At 36.7% G+C, this 15,115-nt stretch overlaps 1 protein-coding gene across 5 annotated transcripts in view; it reads left to right on the top strand.

Moving 5' to 3' along the window:
- The window catches only part of ZDHHC14 (zinc finger DHHC-type palmitoyltransferase 14), a 105,970-nt gene that overhangs the window by 50,599 nt on the left and 40,256 nt on the right, over positions 1–15,115 (top strand). For 3 of the 5 annotated variants that reach the window (XM_030498878.1, XM_030498876.1, XM_030498874.1), the window contains exon 2: positions 7,923–8,095. In XM_030498878.1, the coding sequence (XP_030354738.1) occupies positions 7,923–8,095 (173 nt within the window). The remainder of the gene's footprint in view (positions 1–7,922; positions 8,096–15,115) is intronic. The other 2 variants (XM_030498875.1, XM_030498877.1) reach the window with 1 other exon arrangement.

Raw genomic sequence — 15,115 nt, 5'->3', positions numbered from 1 at the left:
TGCATACGTTTCAATTTCTGGAGAATCCTGTGGAAAATCACCTAGAAGCTCGTACTCCTTCAGGGACTTGTTTGTGGCATAAGGCATTTCCGCTTGTTTTGTCCCAGTTTTCATTTCTGTTCATAAGTACTTGGGATTAACCTGATGGTTTAGTTATAAAATCACATAACAGGAAATAATAAGAAATAATAAGGAAGTAATATGAAGCAGAACAGGAAAGAAAGTGTTCGATATGAGCTGGTTACAAGAAGTTGTAAGTTTATGTGTTTAAGTGAAATTCATTAATTGGTAGTCTTTTACTATGGAACCCAGGCCTTGCACTGCGTTCAAAACCAGAGAATTGAAGTACAAATATATTTTTAGCTTTTCAAGTAAGTAATTAGTGAACAGAAATTGCAATAAAGCAAGCCTTCAGTTTCCTGCGTGGTTGGAAGCCATGCCTTTTCTGAGTTTGTCTTCTGAGGATGCAGGTCGTACTTGCGTTGGCTTTTCATAAAGAAAATTTTGTAAATCCCAGGCTCTTGATGTATAGATATTCCCCATTTTCTTACTACCATGCTTGGAAATTTCTGTCCAACAGTCAATGCAATCAAAGTTTTATAAATTGTGTTTTGTAAAACAAAAGTTTATTCTCTATATAACAAGGCAGAATTTAGTTGCCCTTGTAGGAGCTTTAGTAACCACATCTGTTCTGCAGATGGGTTCTTTTCGCGTAATGTATTTTATCTATCCCAACTTGAAGTTTGACAGTGGATCATTAGAGTTAATTCATGTAGCAGTAAAAATTGGGAGGTTCACGCAAGGTTATTACTTTGATTGTTGCATATCTGCTACATTAAACCCTTAAGATCTTTACTTGTAGGAGGGAATTTGCGATTACTATATACAGTCTCATAATTAACTCTGCTTGCTTAGCTTCATCTACACTCCTACATCCAAATGCAGCCAGTGTAAATCTGATTTCAATGGTAACGCACTACAATTTGACAGAGCCAGTGCTGCAAGGAGTTCCATTGAACACTTGCTGGTTTGGGCAGGGCAGAGAGAGGTCCCTGCAGTCTTTCATTTTTGGTAGTTGCTCGTGTGTTTTAACATCATCTTTAAAGACCAAAGTGTCAGGTTTTCACAGGAAACTTTGAAGACCAGTTGTTGAGCTTTTGCTGTTCAGGGTAACATTAAGCTAATTTTACTTTACTAGGTTTGAGAGAACTTCTAAAGTACTTTATTTATTAGGTTTAAAGAACATGCTGTTCTGTAATCTGTGTGATTTCATCATATTAATCTTTGTTGTTTCAAGGAATAATTTTTAAGTGCTGGTAGAGCCTGGGACGCTTATGTGCATAATGTAATTACTGTTATTCTGTATGTGTTCCTACTTAAAAATTATTTTTAATTAGAATTAATTTTAAGTGGAGTTATTCCCAAGCAACATAACAAATACAGAAGAAAAAAGATGTATCTGGTACGATAACATAGAATAAACTTCTAAAGCATTCAAGCAAGGTTAAATGCTAAAACCATTCAATAAATCTGCGTTTTTGATGAGGGTATAATATTTTAGATTATTAAACTGAGGAGAAGGTGATATCCTGCCTATGTTTTTCCTTCCTGCTGTCATTCTGCCTTTTGTTTGTTAGCTGTTGTGTTTTCCATAGCCTTCATGTATTTGCAACATTCCACATCTTCTGGATTTGAAATGAAGCGAGTTATTAGAAAAGTGATTTTTGTATTTTATCAAATAAGTTCTTGAAACTGACCATTCTGAAATGAGGGAGTGTATGATGTTAAAAAATAGTTCAAAATACCAAAAAGAATAACAAAATCTTTTCTTTTTTCTTTCTTTTTTTCTTTTGAAAATTTTAATAGGAGTTTTAAAGACTGTACAAAAGAATCAGGCAGATGTAGGAAACTAATGCAGAACTTCCCTACCTAATCTTGCTAAGCATTTCATATAACATTTCTTGGGCTAATCTCTATTTGAATTACAGCACAATTTTTGTGTTCCAACAGCATGCTTGTGAAAAATTAGCCATCAACTGGTTGATGAACTGCAAGTTTTTTATTGTTACAACTTTTTCTTGTGTCAGACATTTCTTAAGAATTTCTTCACCCTAACTTTAAAAAAAGGTCCTCTCAGAGGTAGTTGTAGGATGCTGGGATATAGGAGTGGAAGTGGAAAATGCTGTCTGAAGAACTGATACATTCAAGCATTCTTTGATATTATTTTTCTTCTAGTCTTTAAATTCCTGTGGCATTTCTTTCTGCAGTAGCTATACGATGGGAAAATTTATACCATTCTTTTTGCAATTCTGAGTGTACTAAAACTGTGTTTTAATATCATACGTGTGGTACCTTTGAAGTCATCTGTGGCAGGTTGAAGCCTGCATCTATGTGAGAATCCATGGTGCAGTCTATAAAAATGCTTCTGTGTTTTTTTTGTCCTTATACTTTGCTGGCACTCTTCCACATAGCAATATAAAATGTAGTGTTCTCCAGTTGAGATTCTGCTATAAAACAAGTAAAAAAAGGCAACCCTACAACAGTGAAATTTATTTCACTCTGATCATTCTCTTTGTCCCATTTATCTTCCTGCAGTCTTTGTCAGACAGCAGCCTCCAAGGTTCTTGCTGTGCCCTTACATTTTGCCCATCCTTGCATCTTCCACTGTCTGTGTTGTGGTCTGTGTGCATGTTTTTAAATGCTTTCTTTAAACTGGTAACTTGTCATTAGAAAAGTAAGTTATAAGCCATTTTTATTCTTCTAGCCCAGAGTCTTGATTTGCCTTTAATCTGTCTATATGGGTATTCTGCTGCTGTCTCTAAATTGAAAGAAGTCAAAGTTAGAATGTGGTTTCACAGGATGCAGTGGTCTGAATGAAAACCCTTCTGACAGCTGCTCAAGTGGAGGTCTCCTCCCTCTGTTCTGTGTGCCCTCTCTCTCTGGTTTTGTCTGTGGTTCTGTCTTTCTTCCTTTGTGCTAATATCGCTGCTCCTTTCCAAGTGCATATTTGATTTGTTGAAGAGCCAGAAAGAGAAGTCAACAAAATGGTGTCATCTTCATACTTTTTAGTAGACTAAGTTGGCTCGCAGAAGAACCTGATGAACATTTGTGTTGGTGTAAGGGCAGAAGTTTGGGACCAAATGACTTGAAGCAATGATGCAGTGGAGCTGAGAGGAAGGGGGAGCTGAGAAGAGCTGTAGGTAAGAGTGGAAGGACAAACAACAAACCCTTTCGGTTAGTTTAAGGGAAGCTGCACAGTCTCATTCGGATGTTAACTTTTAACATGTAGAACCGAATCCAGGCTTTGCAGTGCACGCACTCTCTCTTAGCATTGGACACCACCTGGGCATCAATAGCTACTGGTATATCAAATAGGCAATACTTGAAGAAACATAAATTAAATTGATGATGTAGGGAAATTAACAGTATTTTTTTCCCTTATGTTACTTGGTTCAGCTAACTTACATAGAGTACATTATGCAAAAAATGTACTTGTAGAGTAGATTCTTAAAATATCTGCTGCAAAGAGTTTCATGCTGATGAAAAGCTTGACATACAGAATCCTGTTATCAGCCTTGACAGCCGAACTAGTTAGGGGTGAGGGTTTTTTGTTGGTTTGGGTTTGTTTTAATTCGTGTAATTAAGTGTGATAGCTGCTACATCTTTGCATAAAATCTGTACTTCTATTGCTCTCTGCCTGTTATCTCAGCAAATATTAAGTGAGATCTTAAATTTCTCACAAGTATGAAAAAAAACCTGTCTTTTTTTATACTCTTAAATAAGTGGTTGTATTTGTTACTAATGTTTTTTTGTAACTACAGGATTAGCCTCTCTCCAGGTTAGACTCTCTCCAAATCTGCATTATCCCCACTGGATAGATTTGTCATTTACTGTGTCTCTGATCAATGAATAACAACTGTCAGTGAACTGTTTGAGAAAGCCTTCATCTTTTCAGGAAAGGCCTTAAGGAGGCTTCTTTTTTCCCCTCCCCTTTTCTAATGAAGGAGTTGAAAGTTGTATGGTTCTGACTGTGTGTGCTCTGTGTGTCCTCTTCAGTACAGTTACTAAGTGTATTTTTCTATTGATCTCACTGGCCACAGGGAGCACGGTTACACAGTTGAGAGGGCTGCTGGGTGGTAAGAACTACTTTTGTTATTCTCCTGCATCCTTCATTCCCAGGAATGATAATTGATAATTATCTCTTAAATGCCAGTGTGTTGTTATTTTTATCTAGCTGCGACAGACTGGATCTTGTTTCCCTCCTACACTCATGCAAACTTTCACAGGATGCTTCAAAAACACAGCTGAGAAGCCAAGCAAAAAGCAGGGCTGATTCGTATAAAACCCCTCTATTAAGTCAAAACTTCAGGTTGTGTTACTCATTGCTGTGTGCAGATCCAAACATTGTTATCTGAAGAAGCTATCTCCACAATAACAATTTCTAGTGGGATCTATGGTCAATTAATACTTCTAAAAACTGTTTTCTGGGATGGACCTAGTCAGTACTTGCTATCATTACAGGTACTGATTAAGATAATTTGCTTTACTGTATGTTAAGGTGTAAACTGAGGATGTCAATTCACGTTTAGTAGTTACCAAGTGCTGATTTAAAAATGTTTGTCGCTACTTGCTCTGCAGTAGGACAGAGATTGTTCTGGAGCTCTGTGCTGATTTATCATAAGTGATGCTGTGGATGGGCAGTCCTCTTCATGGGGGTCCCTCTGCATGAATGTTCTGAAATTTGCTGTCAGGAAATACCTGCTAAAGTTTACTTTAAAAGCACACTGAAAATACCATCCAGAAAATATATTTCTTGTAACATCTGAGGAAAACTGATGCTTGAAGGGATGCAAACTGAATTGAAGCAAATTAATTAAGGAATTTGAGCAAATATTGGGAATAATCTTTTTCTGTGTACAGTATTTGACAATTCTAAAAGTAGCAACTCTAAAATTGTTTAAAATAATATTAATATTGACTTAATGTAGCAGTATAAATTTGTTGTGTAAATATGAAAATGTAAATGATATAAATATGCAAGAGTATTTCTACAGATGTGTTGGTCATTTTGAGCTAACATCCACATTTTTAATTTGAAGCCATTTTTAGTGGACTTTTTAGTAACTCAGGAGATAGTAAGATTTTTTTTTCCCCTCCCTTCCCCCCCCCCCCCCCCCCCAGACATGAAGAAAAAATAAAAAGGCCTATACAGTATCTGGGGTTTTGGTTTGTTTGGGTTTTGTAATTATTAATTTAATTGACAGGATTTTGAAAAATTGGTTGGGCCTTATTGAACTCTCTGCACTTCTGTGCAATATTATATGGTCTGTTCATACAAAGATCAGACTGGATTGAATAGTCCTGCCTAGGCTTATGACCTGAATCTCTGTAAGGACTGGTTTCTCAGCTTGAAATAATTTCTTAGTTGGTGGAACATTAGTTGGTTATTATTGCCAAAAATGACATCTTCAGTATTTTCTGCATTACTGCAAGTAAAAGTTGATAAAATACAGGTTATTAAACGCTGAAAACAGCTTTAGGTGAAGCAGATTACCTTACACTTGCCTTTGGTGAACAGTGTGCAGGCTTTGAGAGTGTTTGGGGTTTTTTTTTCCCACAGATGGACTTGGTTCAGCAAGGCAGAGAGGCATTTTCGTGCTTTTTTACTATACTGAAGTCATCACTTTACAGCAGCGCAAGGCTTTCTCAGCTTTTCAGCACAGGAATTTGTTCTTTCTACCAATTCCCTGTGAAATTACTGTTAAAACGTGTCAGTGTTATGATGGCCCTTCAGTTTCCATTCTCTGAGTACCACTGAGAATTTGTGTAGGCAGATGCCATTGCAGTTTTTGTGTTGGCACCTGTCTGAACTGTTGCACCTACTGTGCTGCCCTGAAATTATCTCATGGTACCTTTTGCACACATACAGCTCTTGTTTGGTCAACAGACTTCTTCACAGTTGCAATTTCTTCGGTATGCGTAATGAATAATGCAATAGAAGAAGAGCAGCACTGTGCTATATTTAGTGTTCATTAACGTACATGTTCCCTCTAATCCTTTTAAAAATATGTTCTTGCAGCCTATTTGTACTCCTCTCTGAGCGTATTAGAGTAGTTTTCGTTTCAGTAATCCTTTGTGGCAAGAAATAAATTGAGCAGTAGGACGTTTATGTGGTATGAAAGCTTCTTTTTGGTTGTTCATTCTCACTGACTTTTCTGACATGAAGGGAGCAAGGCTTATGTCTACCAGCTGTCTTGCTGCTGCTTCCTTTAGTTAGCACTGATTTCAGAAATCTGGGTCTTTGAAACATATTTTCTAAAAGTGTGCATTTGAAGTACGTTTCCTAGTATTTAAAGAGTTTATTCATTATATGAAACTACAGTAGCTCTTGCCCCTCACCTTCTTTTTTTTAAATACCCAGTTGTCTTGTTAATCTTTCATAACTTATTACACCTGTAATATTAACATTAATGTAGAGGAAACAAGAATTCCACTCACAGCGATGGTATGATGCTCTGGGTAACATGCTTGGACTCACTGCGTGTGTGAAACCCACGGTGTTCAATGAAACAGCCAAGTATATTTAACAGAATTATGCAGCGAGATAAAAGCTTGGTACATGGTAGCTGGTATGAAAAGTGTTTCCATTCTCTCCCCATCCTGTCAGCAGAAGTGATGGATGGTGAAGCTGACATTGTCATCACTTGCTCAGAGTGAACATTCCAGTGAGGTTCACTAACTTGCAGTGCAAAAGCTCGCACATCTGAATCATCATTGAAGGCAGTCAGCAGAAACAGGAAAGACGATGTTAATTAAACTTGATTGATACCTGGAAGCTTCAGGCCTGGAACTTGTTGGTTTTCAGCTTATGTTGGGTTTAGGCTTATTTTAGGACTTCTGGCACAAATGTAAGAAAAGGATGAAGCCATGTCTGTGTTTTGCCCACCTTTACTTAATGTAAGAGCTATAGTCTTCAGCCTGTGTGTTTTCTAAGATGATCCTGCAGTGCTTATTATGTGACTCAGATTAACAAGAGTGATATACTGTGTAATGTCCAAGTTTTCATATCCCTTCTTTTTGCACAGCTGTGAAGACATATATGTATATATTTTGTGTTGTTTAGATTCCAGTGCTTCTGTCCATTTTGATTTTATTACACGTGAAGCATAGAGGAAGATTTGCTAAAAACTGTGATCCAGTCTTTAGCCCTGCATGTATATTGTAAATCTGATAACCACAGAGCCTTTTTTTTTGTGCTGGTAAAGGGCTGTTGATGTTGCCCTAGACCCCCCTGGATTGTTTGTTTCCAGGTGTGCTGCACTGTCTTTTGCAGTCATCTTTGTAAATGAGTTAACAAGTGTACCAAGTTACCAAAATCTGATTAAGAAAGAGAATTAGCGGTGGTGTTATAATATTGATGTATACCAAGGCTATTAAAGGAATGTGTCACAGCTGTAAGTTCTTGAGCACCATCTTTGTGATGGATGATAAATTCATTTTATAGACTTAATTACATTTTTTCGGTGTGGCTTATTTCATTGTGTGCTTTGCTTTTTATTGCTGAATAACTTCAGGTTACTTTGCTTCCCCCCTCCCCTCAATTAACTTTATGTAGTTGGGCAGTAGATGAACAAATACATGAGCTATAATATGCTGTAATAAATATTTTCTTATGAACATTGTATTTAGTGAGGTCATTATTATGCTATTTGGACCTTTGGTATATTGAACAGATTATGAGAAATTTCAGAAGTGTCATGAATACCTAAACAGAAATTTCAGCTTCAGTAAACATTTTGAGACAAGTCATGTATCAGTAGAAGAAAGTGAATTCCTCATATGCATTTATAATGGTAATCAGGTTTTGAGAGCAATTTGCATTATGTGTTATTGATTATGTTTAATCTTTTTTCTTTTTCCAGCTGCCCGTATTTATCAGAGAAGATTACACCTGCTATACCTGCAATTGGTGGGATTCTTTTCTTTTTCGTGATGGGGACCCTGCTGCGCACTAGTTTCAGTGATCCTGGTGTCCTCCCACGTGCAACACCAGATGAAGCAGCAGATCTAGAGAGACAAATAGGTAACACTGAAGGTCTGTTGTCTCTTCACTTTCCTCCCGAGGGTGCATGTACTGTGTGAAGGCAGTGTGCTGCTCTGCTCATGGGAGGAGTTGCTCCCATCTTGCCAGTTGTTCTGGAGTTGTAATGTCTGATGACATTGCAGTGATTCCTGTGGAAAGATGGTTGATCAGTTCTTCACCAACAAAGATAGCAAACAAAATCCTGGCCTTGGAGAATCATAGTTATTACTGTAAATACTTTTCAGCAAGTCTGGTAGAAGTCTCTGTAGTGCACAAGAGAATATTTCCTGAAGTGTTTTTGGCAAGAAAGCTTATATTGCGAAAGTTTTACAGTCATGCCTCTTTTAATGTAATGTACCCGCAGAGTTTATCTGCATTTAATTATGTTGTTATTCATATTGTGAAAAAGTCAGATAAGTCTCTGTGTTAATAAGTCTTGTAAGTTGATGCAGTCTTGGGAAGATTTTTCTTCAGTAAAAGTAATAAAATGTTACTATTTTTATCTGAGTAAAGCCAGCACAATTAAAGGAGAGCGAACTAGATTTTAATCAGCCTCACTTATCAAGAGAATTGTTAACTAAATTCTAATTGTGGAATTTCTACATCTGCAGACATGCTGAACAGCTAAAGTGTGCTACCTGGATAAGAAAACACAGGATGAGTTTGCAGAGCTGCTTCATAAACAGTGGAGGTTTTTGCTTATTTTTCCATAAGCTACTAAAGCTTATGGAGCTACTAAAGCTTAAAGGCTACTACATCTGCTTTGATACGAAAGTCAATAGAAATCCCATTTCTGAAGCAATTTCAGAGGAACACTCACTCATATAGCTGAAAAGACAGATAACAGGTTTATGCAATCATAGGAGAAATACCTGCAGTGTCCTTGATGTTTAATACTATTATAGTACAGTCTTAGGTTTTGTTTACTGTGACAAATAATTTAATGCAGTAGGAGCAAATGAGTGCACAAAAGCTGTTGTTGCAGGTGCTTCTGCATTTATAGAGTGGGAATTTGAGCAGTTAACTTCAGACTAGGTTTCTTCTCATTCTCTAGACTATATGTCCTCCACAAAGCACTGGTGAAAATGTATGAGGGCCAAAGGCATTGATTTAGACTAACACCATATTATGGTGTACACATGAAGCAGAAGTTCTGGTTTAGTTTCCTCAGAAAGCAAATGTAGTTTGTACACACCAAAATCACACTGTGAACGATGCCCAAGTAAGTGGGAATGATAGAAGAATTCATGTCAAAATAGCAAAATCTTAACAGCAGTATGGCATTAGTTTCCCCTTCTACTTAGCTGTCAAGAGACTGAAAGCACATCATGCAGCTATATCTTCTATTTAAGAGATCTGGTGGATAAAGAAATATTGTTAAGGTAGAGCAAAAAAAGTAGTTACTTATATTCACTCTTTTAGGCCTCAATAAGCCTTTAGCAGAGGAAAGGTAACAAGTTTGTTTTCAAATACGTACTTTAGTGGTTGGTTGAATCTAGTGGTTTCATTGTGATTAAAAAGTCATCGGAAGGGCTCAGTTTCAGAAAACTGGTGCTGGAGGAGGAATGGTTTTATTTTCTGGAAGCACACGTATCTTTGATACCGTTCAAAAAGCAGCAGGATTTCGAAATACAGTGATGAGTTCATTGATACAGTGATGAGTTCATTGATCATCAGTACAATGAGATCAGTTTATTTCACCAGGTTTGGAAGTTCCTGACCGCAGCTGTTGTACTATGTTATGTGTTCAGCTAAAAAGGTGTCTGTAATAAACACCATTTTGTGTCTTTCAAAGTGTTTGGATTTGAGTTCTGAAGTTGGATCAACACTTTTGCAGCATGCTACATTTAGCAGCTAGTTGTACTTGCACTGTATGCGCTTTGTCTGAAGGTTTTGAGGCTTTTGGAAATGTATGACCATGTAACATGATCCTCAAACTTCGTGGGAAAGAAATCTTTTCTTATGGTGTGTGAAGTCTGAGAGTTGTAATTCACCAAATTGTGTAGACCTGGCGTAGCTTTCCAAAACCAGTGTATTTTGCTGGCATTCGCATTTCAGGAAGAAAACCTGCATTGCTTTTTTTCATTGTTTGGACTAATTGTGTATAGCTGGGAGCCAGCTGTCATTGCCATGACAGGAAGGTTACATTTAGTCAGTCAGGGCTTAGCTTTGGGCAAGGACCATACCGAACATAGTATACAGGGAAGAAAACTATTAGATCCTAGATGACCCAGATAGCTACATCCCAGATGGATGCATTTCAATTCATATAGATTTCTTCTGTTTGCTTGCTTTTGGATATGGCACTCTAGATTATTTGAAAAGGTAATCTTCAGTCAACCTGCCCTTACATGCCATAAAGAAATTAAGTAGGAAATGGAGGAGTGTTGTGAAGCCATATTCTCACTGCACTCTAAATAAACACATTAAAAATGGATATGGAATGTTTTTATACTGAGGAACAGGAATTCTCTTCAAACACAATAATTTCAGTCCTTGCTTGTGCAATAGAAGAATTCCTAATATTCACAGAATCCAGATCTGTGAAAAACAGATGCCAAAGTTCAAATTTGTGTTGTTGGGGAAGCTAACAGATTTCTTAAGATGGCTGATTTTAGAGCTCGTTTTAGCTTTTGCCAGTGCTGTCACTGCAAACTTTTTGGAATTGAATACTCAGTATGTAACGTGCTACACAGAAGTGTGTAAATTGCTATAATGGGTAATGGTGGATATTTTTCTATAGCTGGGAAGGCAAGGATGGAGAGTGGGGGGAAAAGTGCATCTCACAATTATTTGGGGAAATGTAGGAAAAGTTACGATTTCCCCTCCTTTCTCTTTTTTGCGTCCATCTCTTCTCAAAAAAGCTATACTTTCTGTAAGAAGAATGTGTGGGAGGAGGATGGAATTCAGGCAGGTATATTCCTTAGTGTTGCCAAAAAGGAATGTTCCTTTATATCATAAAGTTGTGTTCCAATTTGTAGATAAACAGTTGTTTAAAATTTAAGAGTTTTCTAGAGAGAGCAACTTCAAAATAGAGCTTCCCGTTTAACTGTTTTATTGCTGTTGTAGTTACTGTGGCAGCTTGCCAGTATTCTGTTTTTTTAAATGGAGGGATTTTTCAATTTTATTAATGCAATATTTGGGGAGCAGTGGACATTTTTTGCCTGTTTCAGTACTGGAGATCACAGTAAAATGTCTTATGATGGGAAGGTAAATATATTTATTAGATATTTGAAACCATAAGAATAACATTCTAATTGAATAACCTTTAAGAAGACTTACTTGAAGAACTTAGATTTCTGTTAAACCTTTACATTTCATAAGCCTAACACCATGACGTCTGCTAGCTATTTCACTCCAGCAATCCCAGCACTCCTATTTTTTACTCCTCTTGTTGTGAAGCACAAGTAGTCTTAATTTGCCAGTCATCACCCTGGTCTCTGTTGTCCTAATGATAAAGAACAGAATCTAATCTCTTTCCAAAGAATAAAAGTAGGTGTTTATCATGTTTGATATGGGTTACTTAAGACACTTAATAAAGGAAGCAGTGCTGCTTTCTAAATAAAATAAAACATAAATGATACTTTAAAAAGCTTAAATTAAAAAAAGAAATGTTGTATGTTATAGTTAAATTTAATCTTTAGCAAATTTAGCATTTTAAAGTAGGTTAAAATTGAAAGCTTAACAGTTGTTAGATGAGTACCAAGCTTGTTTTAAAATAATCACACATTTCTACAGAACAACACACATACCATCTTACTTATACGCATACAACCAACCCATTTGTGTTAGCTGATCTTCTACCTGCTCAGAAAAACAGCACTGTGTGGGACACTGCTGTACCTCATCCGAAGTTGTTCTCATTAAGAGAAGGTTGGACCACCCTAGGAGGGTACTGTGTAGAAGTCTGCACTCATGAAGCATATTTAAACCAGGAGAAAGGAAGACAGTTGTGTCCAATCCTGTTGACCAACCATCTTTCACTTATTATATTTAACAGATTTCTTTAAAACCATTTTTGGCTAAGGAGAGGATTTTGAAGTTGATTAGAAGTAAGAATTGCAGACAAATCTTTAGGCTTTTTGCTGCTAGTAATCTGTTTTGTTTCTTTTTCTCTGTAATGAGGTAAGTATTAATGATTGAGAGAAGAATTTATTCCTACTATAATGTGGGGTAATTGTAAGGAAAATCTGGAGCATAACTGTGTATGAAGAAAAATGTATGTGAGGGAAGTTATCTTAACTCTGTTTAAAATAAAGGGTATACTTGTTGCTTCCCTTACTAAGAACAGTTTGCTGAGTGAAAACAAATGGTCATCAGTTTAGATAGAAAGACAGGTATGGTGTTTTGAATTGTGCCACTGGTTGCTGATAGTTTAGCTATAGGAAAATCATAGTTCTAATTCCTTAAACTGTTTGAAAATTAAGGAAATAAAATCTTACTAAACACTAGGAAGCTTTTGCACCTGCATTTGAAAAGAGACAGAGAGGAGGTTGATATGGTGAAAAGATTAGTAGTATCCATCTAGGTACTGTCCTATGTTCCCTACCATCTCTGTAAGTACTTTTCAAATTCTGTGTTCATTTCTTTGAATTTATTGAGTCCCTTAGGCAGAAAATGAAATTAAAATCCATTAATGAAGCTACTACTGAAATTTACTTGCTGATTATCTACCAGTAATAATGGCAGTGCAGTCGGGGGAAAAATTTTCAGAACAAAAACTTGGATAACTTATTCTTTTTGTGTAAAACAGATGGTCTTTCTAATGGGAATTTACCTTTTCAGTAATTACGTATAAAGATGATAATGGTGATGGTCTGCTAAATGAGATTGCAAGTGAGCTGTTGAAGAGTAGATATTAGGATTTAGTTATCTTGCTATGACAGAAATTTTTCACCATTGTATCCAACTACTTGGTGAAATCTTGAGTGTTCTGTAAATCATGTTTTAAATATGCCTTTATTAAAGGATTTTCCCCAATTTTACCACAGCAAACAAATTCCTCAGTTTTTAAATCCAGTATTCATATATGCCGTATTTAATTGTATCTGTGTTTTTGAAATGAATGTGGTATAATAGTCTCTTTAGAGTTTAAGATGTGCAGTTTAATTCTGTATTCTTATAGAATGGCAGATGTATAAACAGGTTATACATTAACTGAGTGTATTCTTGGCTCCATTTGAAGGATGAGGGATTTTGCACACTTGCTAATTGGCATAGAAAGTGGCTTAAATACATTATTTTTATAATCCAGTGGTTATAAAGACACACAAACACAAAAATAATCAAAAGGAGCAGTTAAGTTGTTCTTTTAATAATAACCTAGACAGGCAAGGCAGAAGGCAGCGCTATAAGAATGCACTTCTGGTTATTGTGGCCTTGACACAACAAGAAGTTACTACAGTTTGTTCTGAAAAGTTGTTTGGGTTTTGGTTGATAATTCTGGAGAATCCTGTGCTTTCTGGTGTTTAGAGTCCACTCTGGGGCTCTTTTCTGCCTCTTATTTGCATTGCATGTTAGGTACGTACACCCTGCATTCTGCCCTGTCTTCCCTGTACTTCTGTTCAGCCGTGCCTTCATGGCTCTTATCTGGATCCTGCTTTGTTGTATCTTTTTTTGGCTGTCACTCCTTCCTCTTTTTCTGAGCCTTCCTTCTACTCTGCTATTTACTCACCTTGTGTTTCTGTGGTGGGATTTCCTGAAAGCTTTTCCTTTTTCTGGGTTGGGCAGGTGCCATCTCTTTCTTGTGGAGGTGGTAGGAGGCAGAGTCAGACGCCTTGCTCTGAGTGCTTGACTGCAGCAGTCTCCAATAAACCCAGTTCTGCTGGAACGTGTCATCCTTGGTTTCTCTGCAGTGATGGAGTGTTCATAACCTTTTCATAAACGGAGTTAATCTGTGCTCTGCAGTAAAGAAATACATAAGTTAACTCTATAGGTCTTAACAAGATGCTGCTGAGGATAGCTAAACTATGGCAATACCAACACCCTGCCCATCTTTCTTCTACCAAAATTTGTGCAAGAAAAAGTTGCATGCTAAGCTCAAGGCTACAGCATGTGCTAGGTTTCAGCTCTTTCTTCAAATTTGTCTAATACGATAAAAGTGTTAAAATGTTTGCAATTCATCTTGTCTTCAGAAGTGGTTGAATCATCTTGCTTAAGCATCTGAAAACCAGAAATTGGGTATATAGCTTAGGCTGCAAAAACTCACAAAGTCTTTTTTTTTAAGCATAAAAATGTAATGAAGCATTCATTTAGCACCTTATCCTAATCAGTGTTATGGTCTAGTTTCATTCATCTCTTTCAAGGTACCCTTTATCTAGAATAAGGTACCAGCTTTAGTCAAAAATACAGGCACAGGTTCCTGTTTGAGGTATTGCTTATTTACCCTGTGTTGAAAGAAATGTTAATCTAAGTCAGGAAATAAATTATTTCATATAAGCAGCTGACAATAATAATTTTTCCGTAAAGAAAGTGTCTGTGAGATACAGGGTTTTGGCTAAATACAAATTGAAAAATATATATTGGATACTGAAAAGTGACAAAGATTCTGTTAAAAAGTTGGTGTCAAAATGTTCCCATGTGTAACTGTTTCAGAACTTGTGTTTATGAATCTTTATTTTTTTTTTAATGGTAGCACGAGACTTGCTTCACAGGTTCAGACTGCTGAGCTAGTCAAAACCACTGTCTCTTCTACAGCAGTAGCAAAATGAGTAGTCTTCCAAAAAGAGCCAACAGAATCTTGAAATGAGGCACTGTATTGCCAGCAAATGTGGAGTTTGGGAATCAAGTTCCCAAGCATGAGGGAAGCAAGCCTAAAGGAGAGGAACAAGCTAGTTAGCTGTAACAAATCCTTCTCCCCTGAAATTGTGATTTGGGAATCAACAATAGAAATGGGAAGAAATATCTTTGTATTATTAAAATATATTTTCAATGTGTCCTAAAAAGATGTATCCTAGTGGAGTGGCATTTGTGCAGCAGAAAAAGCTGGATGGCTCCTGCAGTTGAAAAGAAAACTTCTATGTGCTCCAAAAC

Source organism: Strigops habroptila, chromosome 10 (genome assembly GCF_004027225.2).
Source record: "Strigops habroptila isolate Jane chromosome 10, bStrHab1.2.pri, whole genome shotgun sequence".
Taxonomy (NCBI): domain Eukaryota; kingdom Metazoa; phylum Chordata; class Aves; order Psittaciformes; family Psittacidae; genus Strigops; species Strigops habroptila.
The sequence above is the reverse complement of the archived record's forward strand: the minus strand, read 5'-3'. Positions and strand labels throughout refer to the sequence as shown.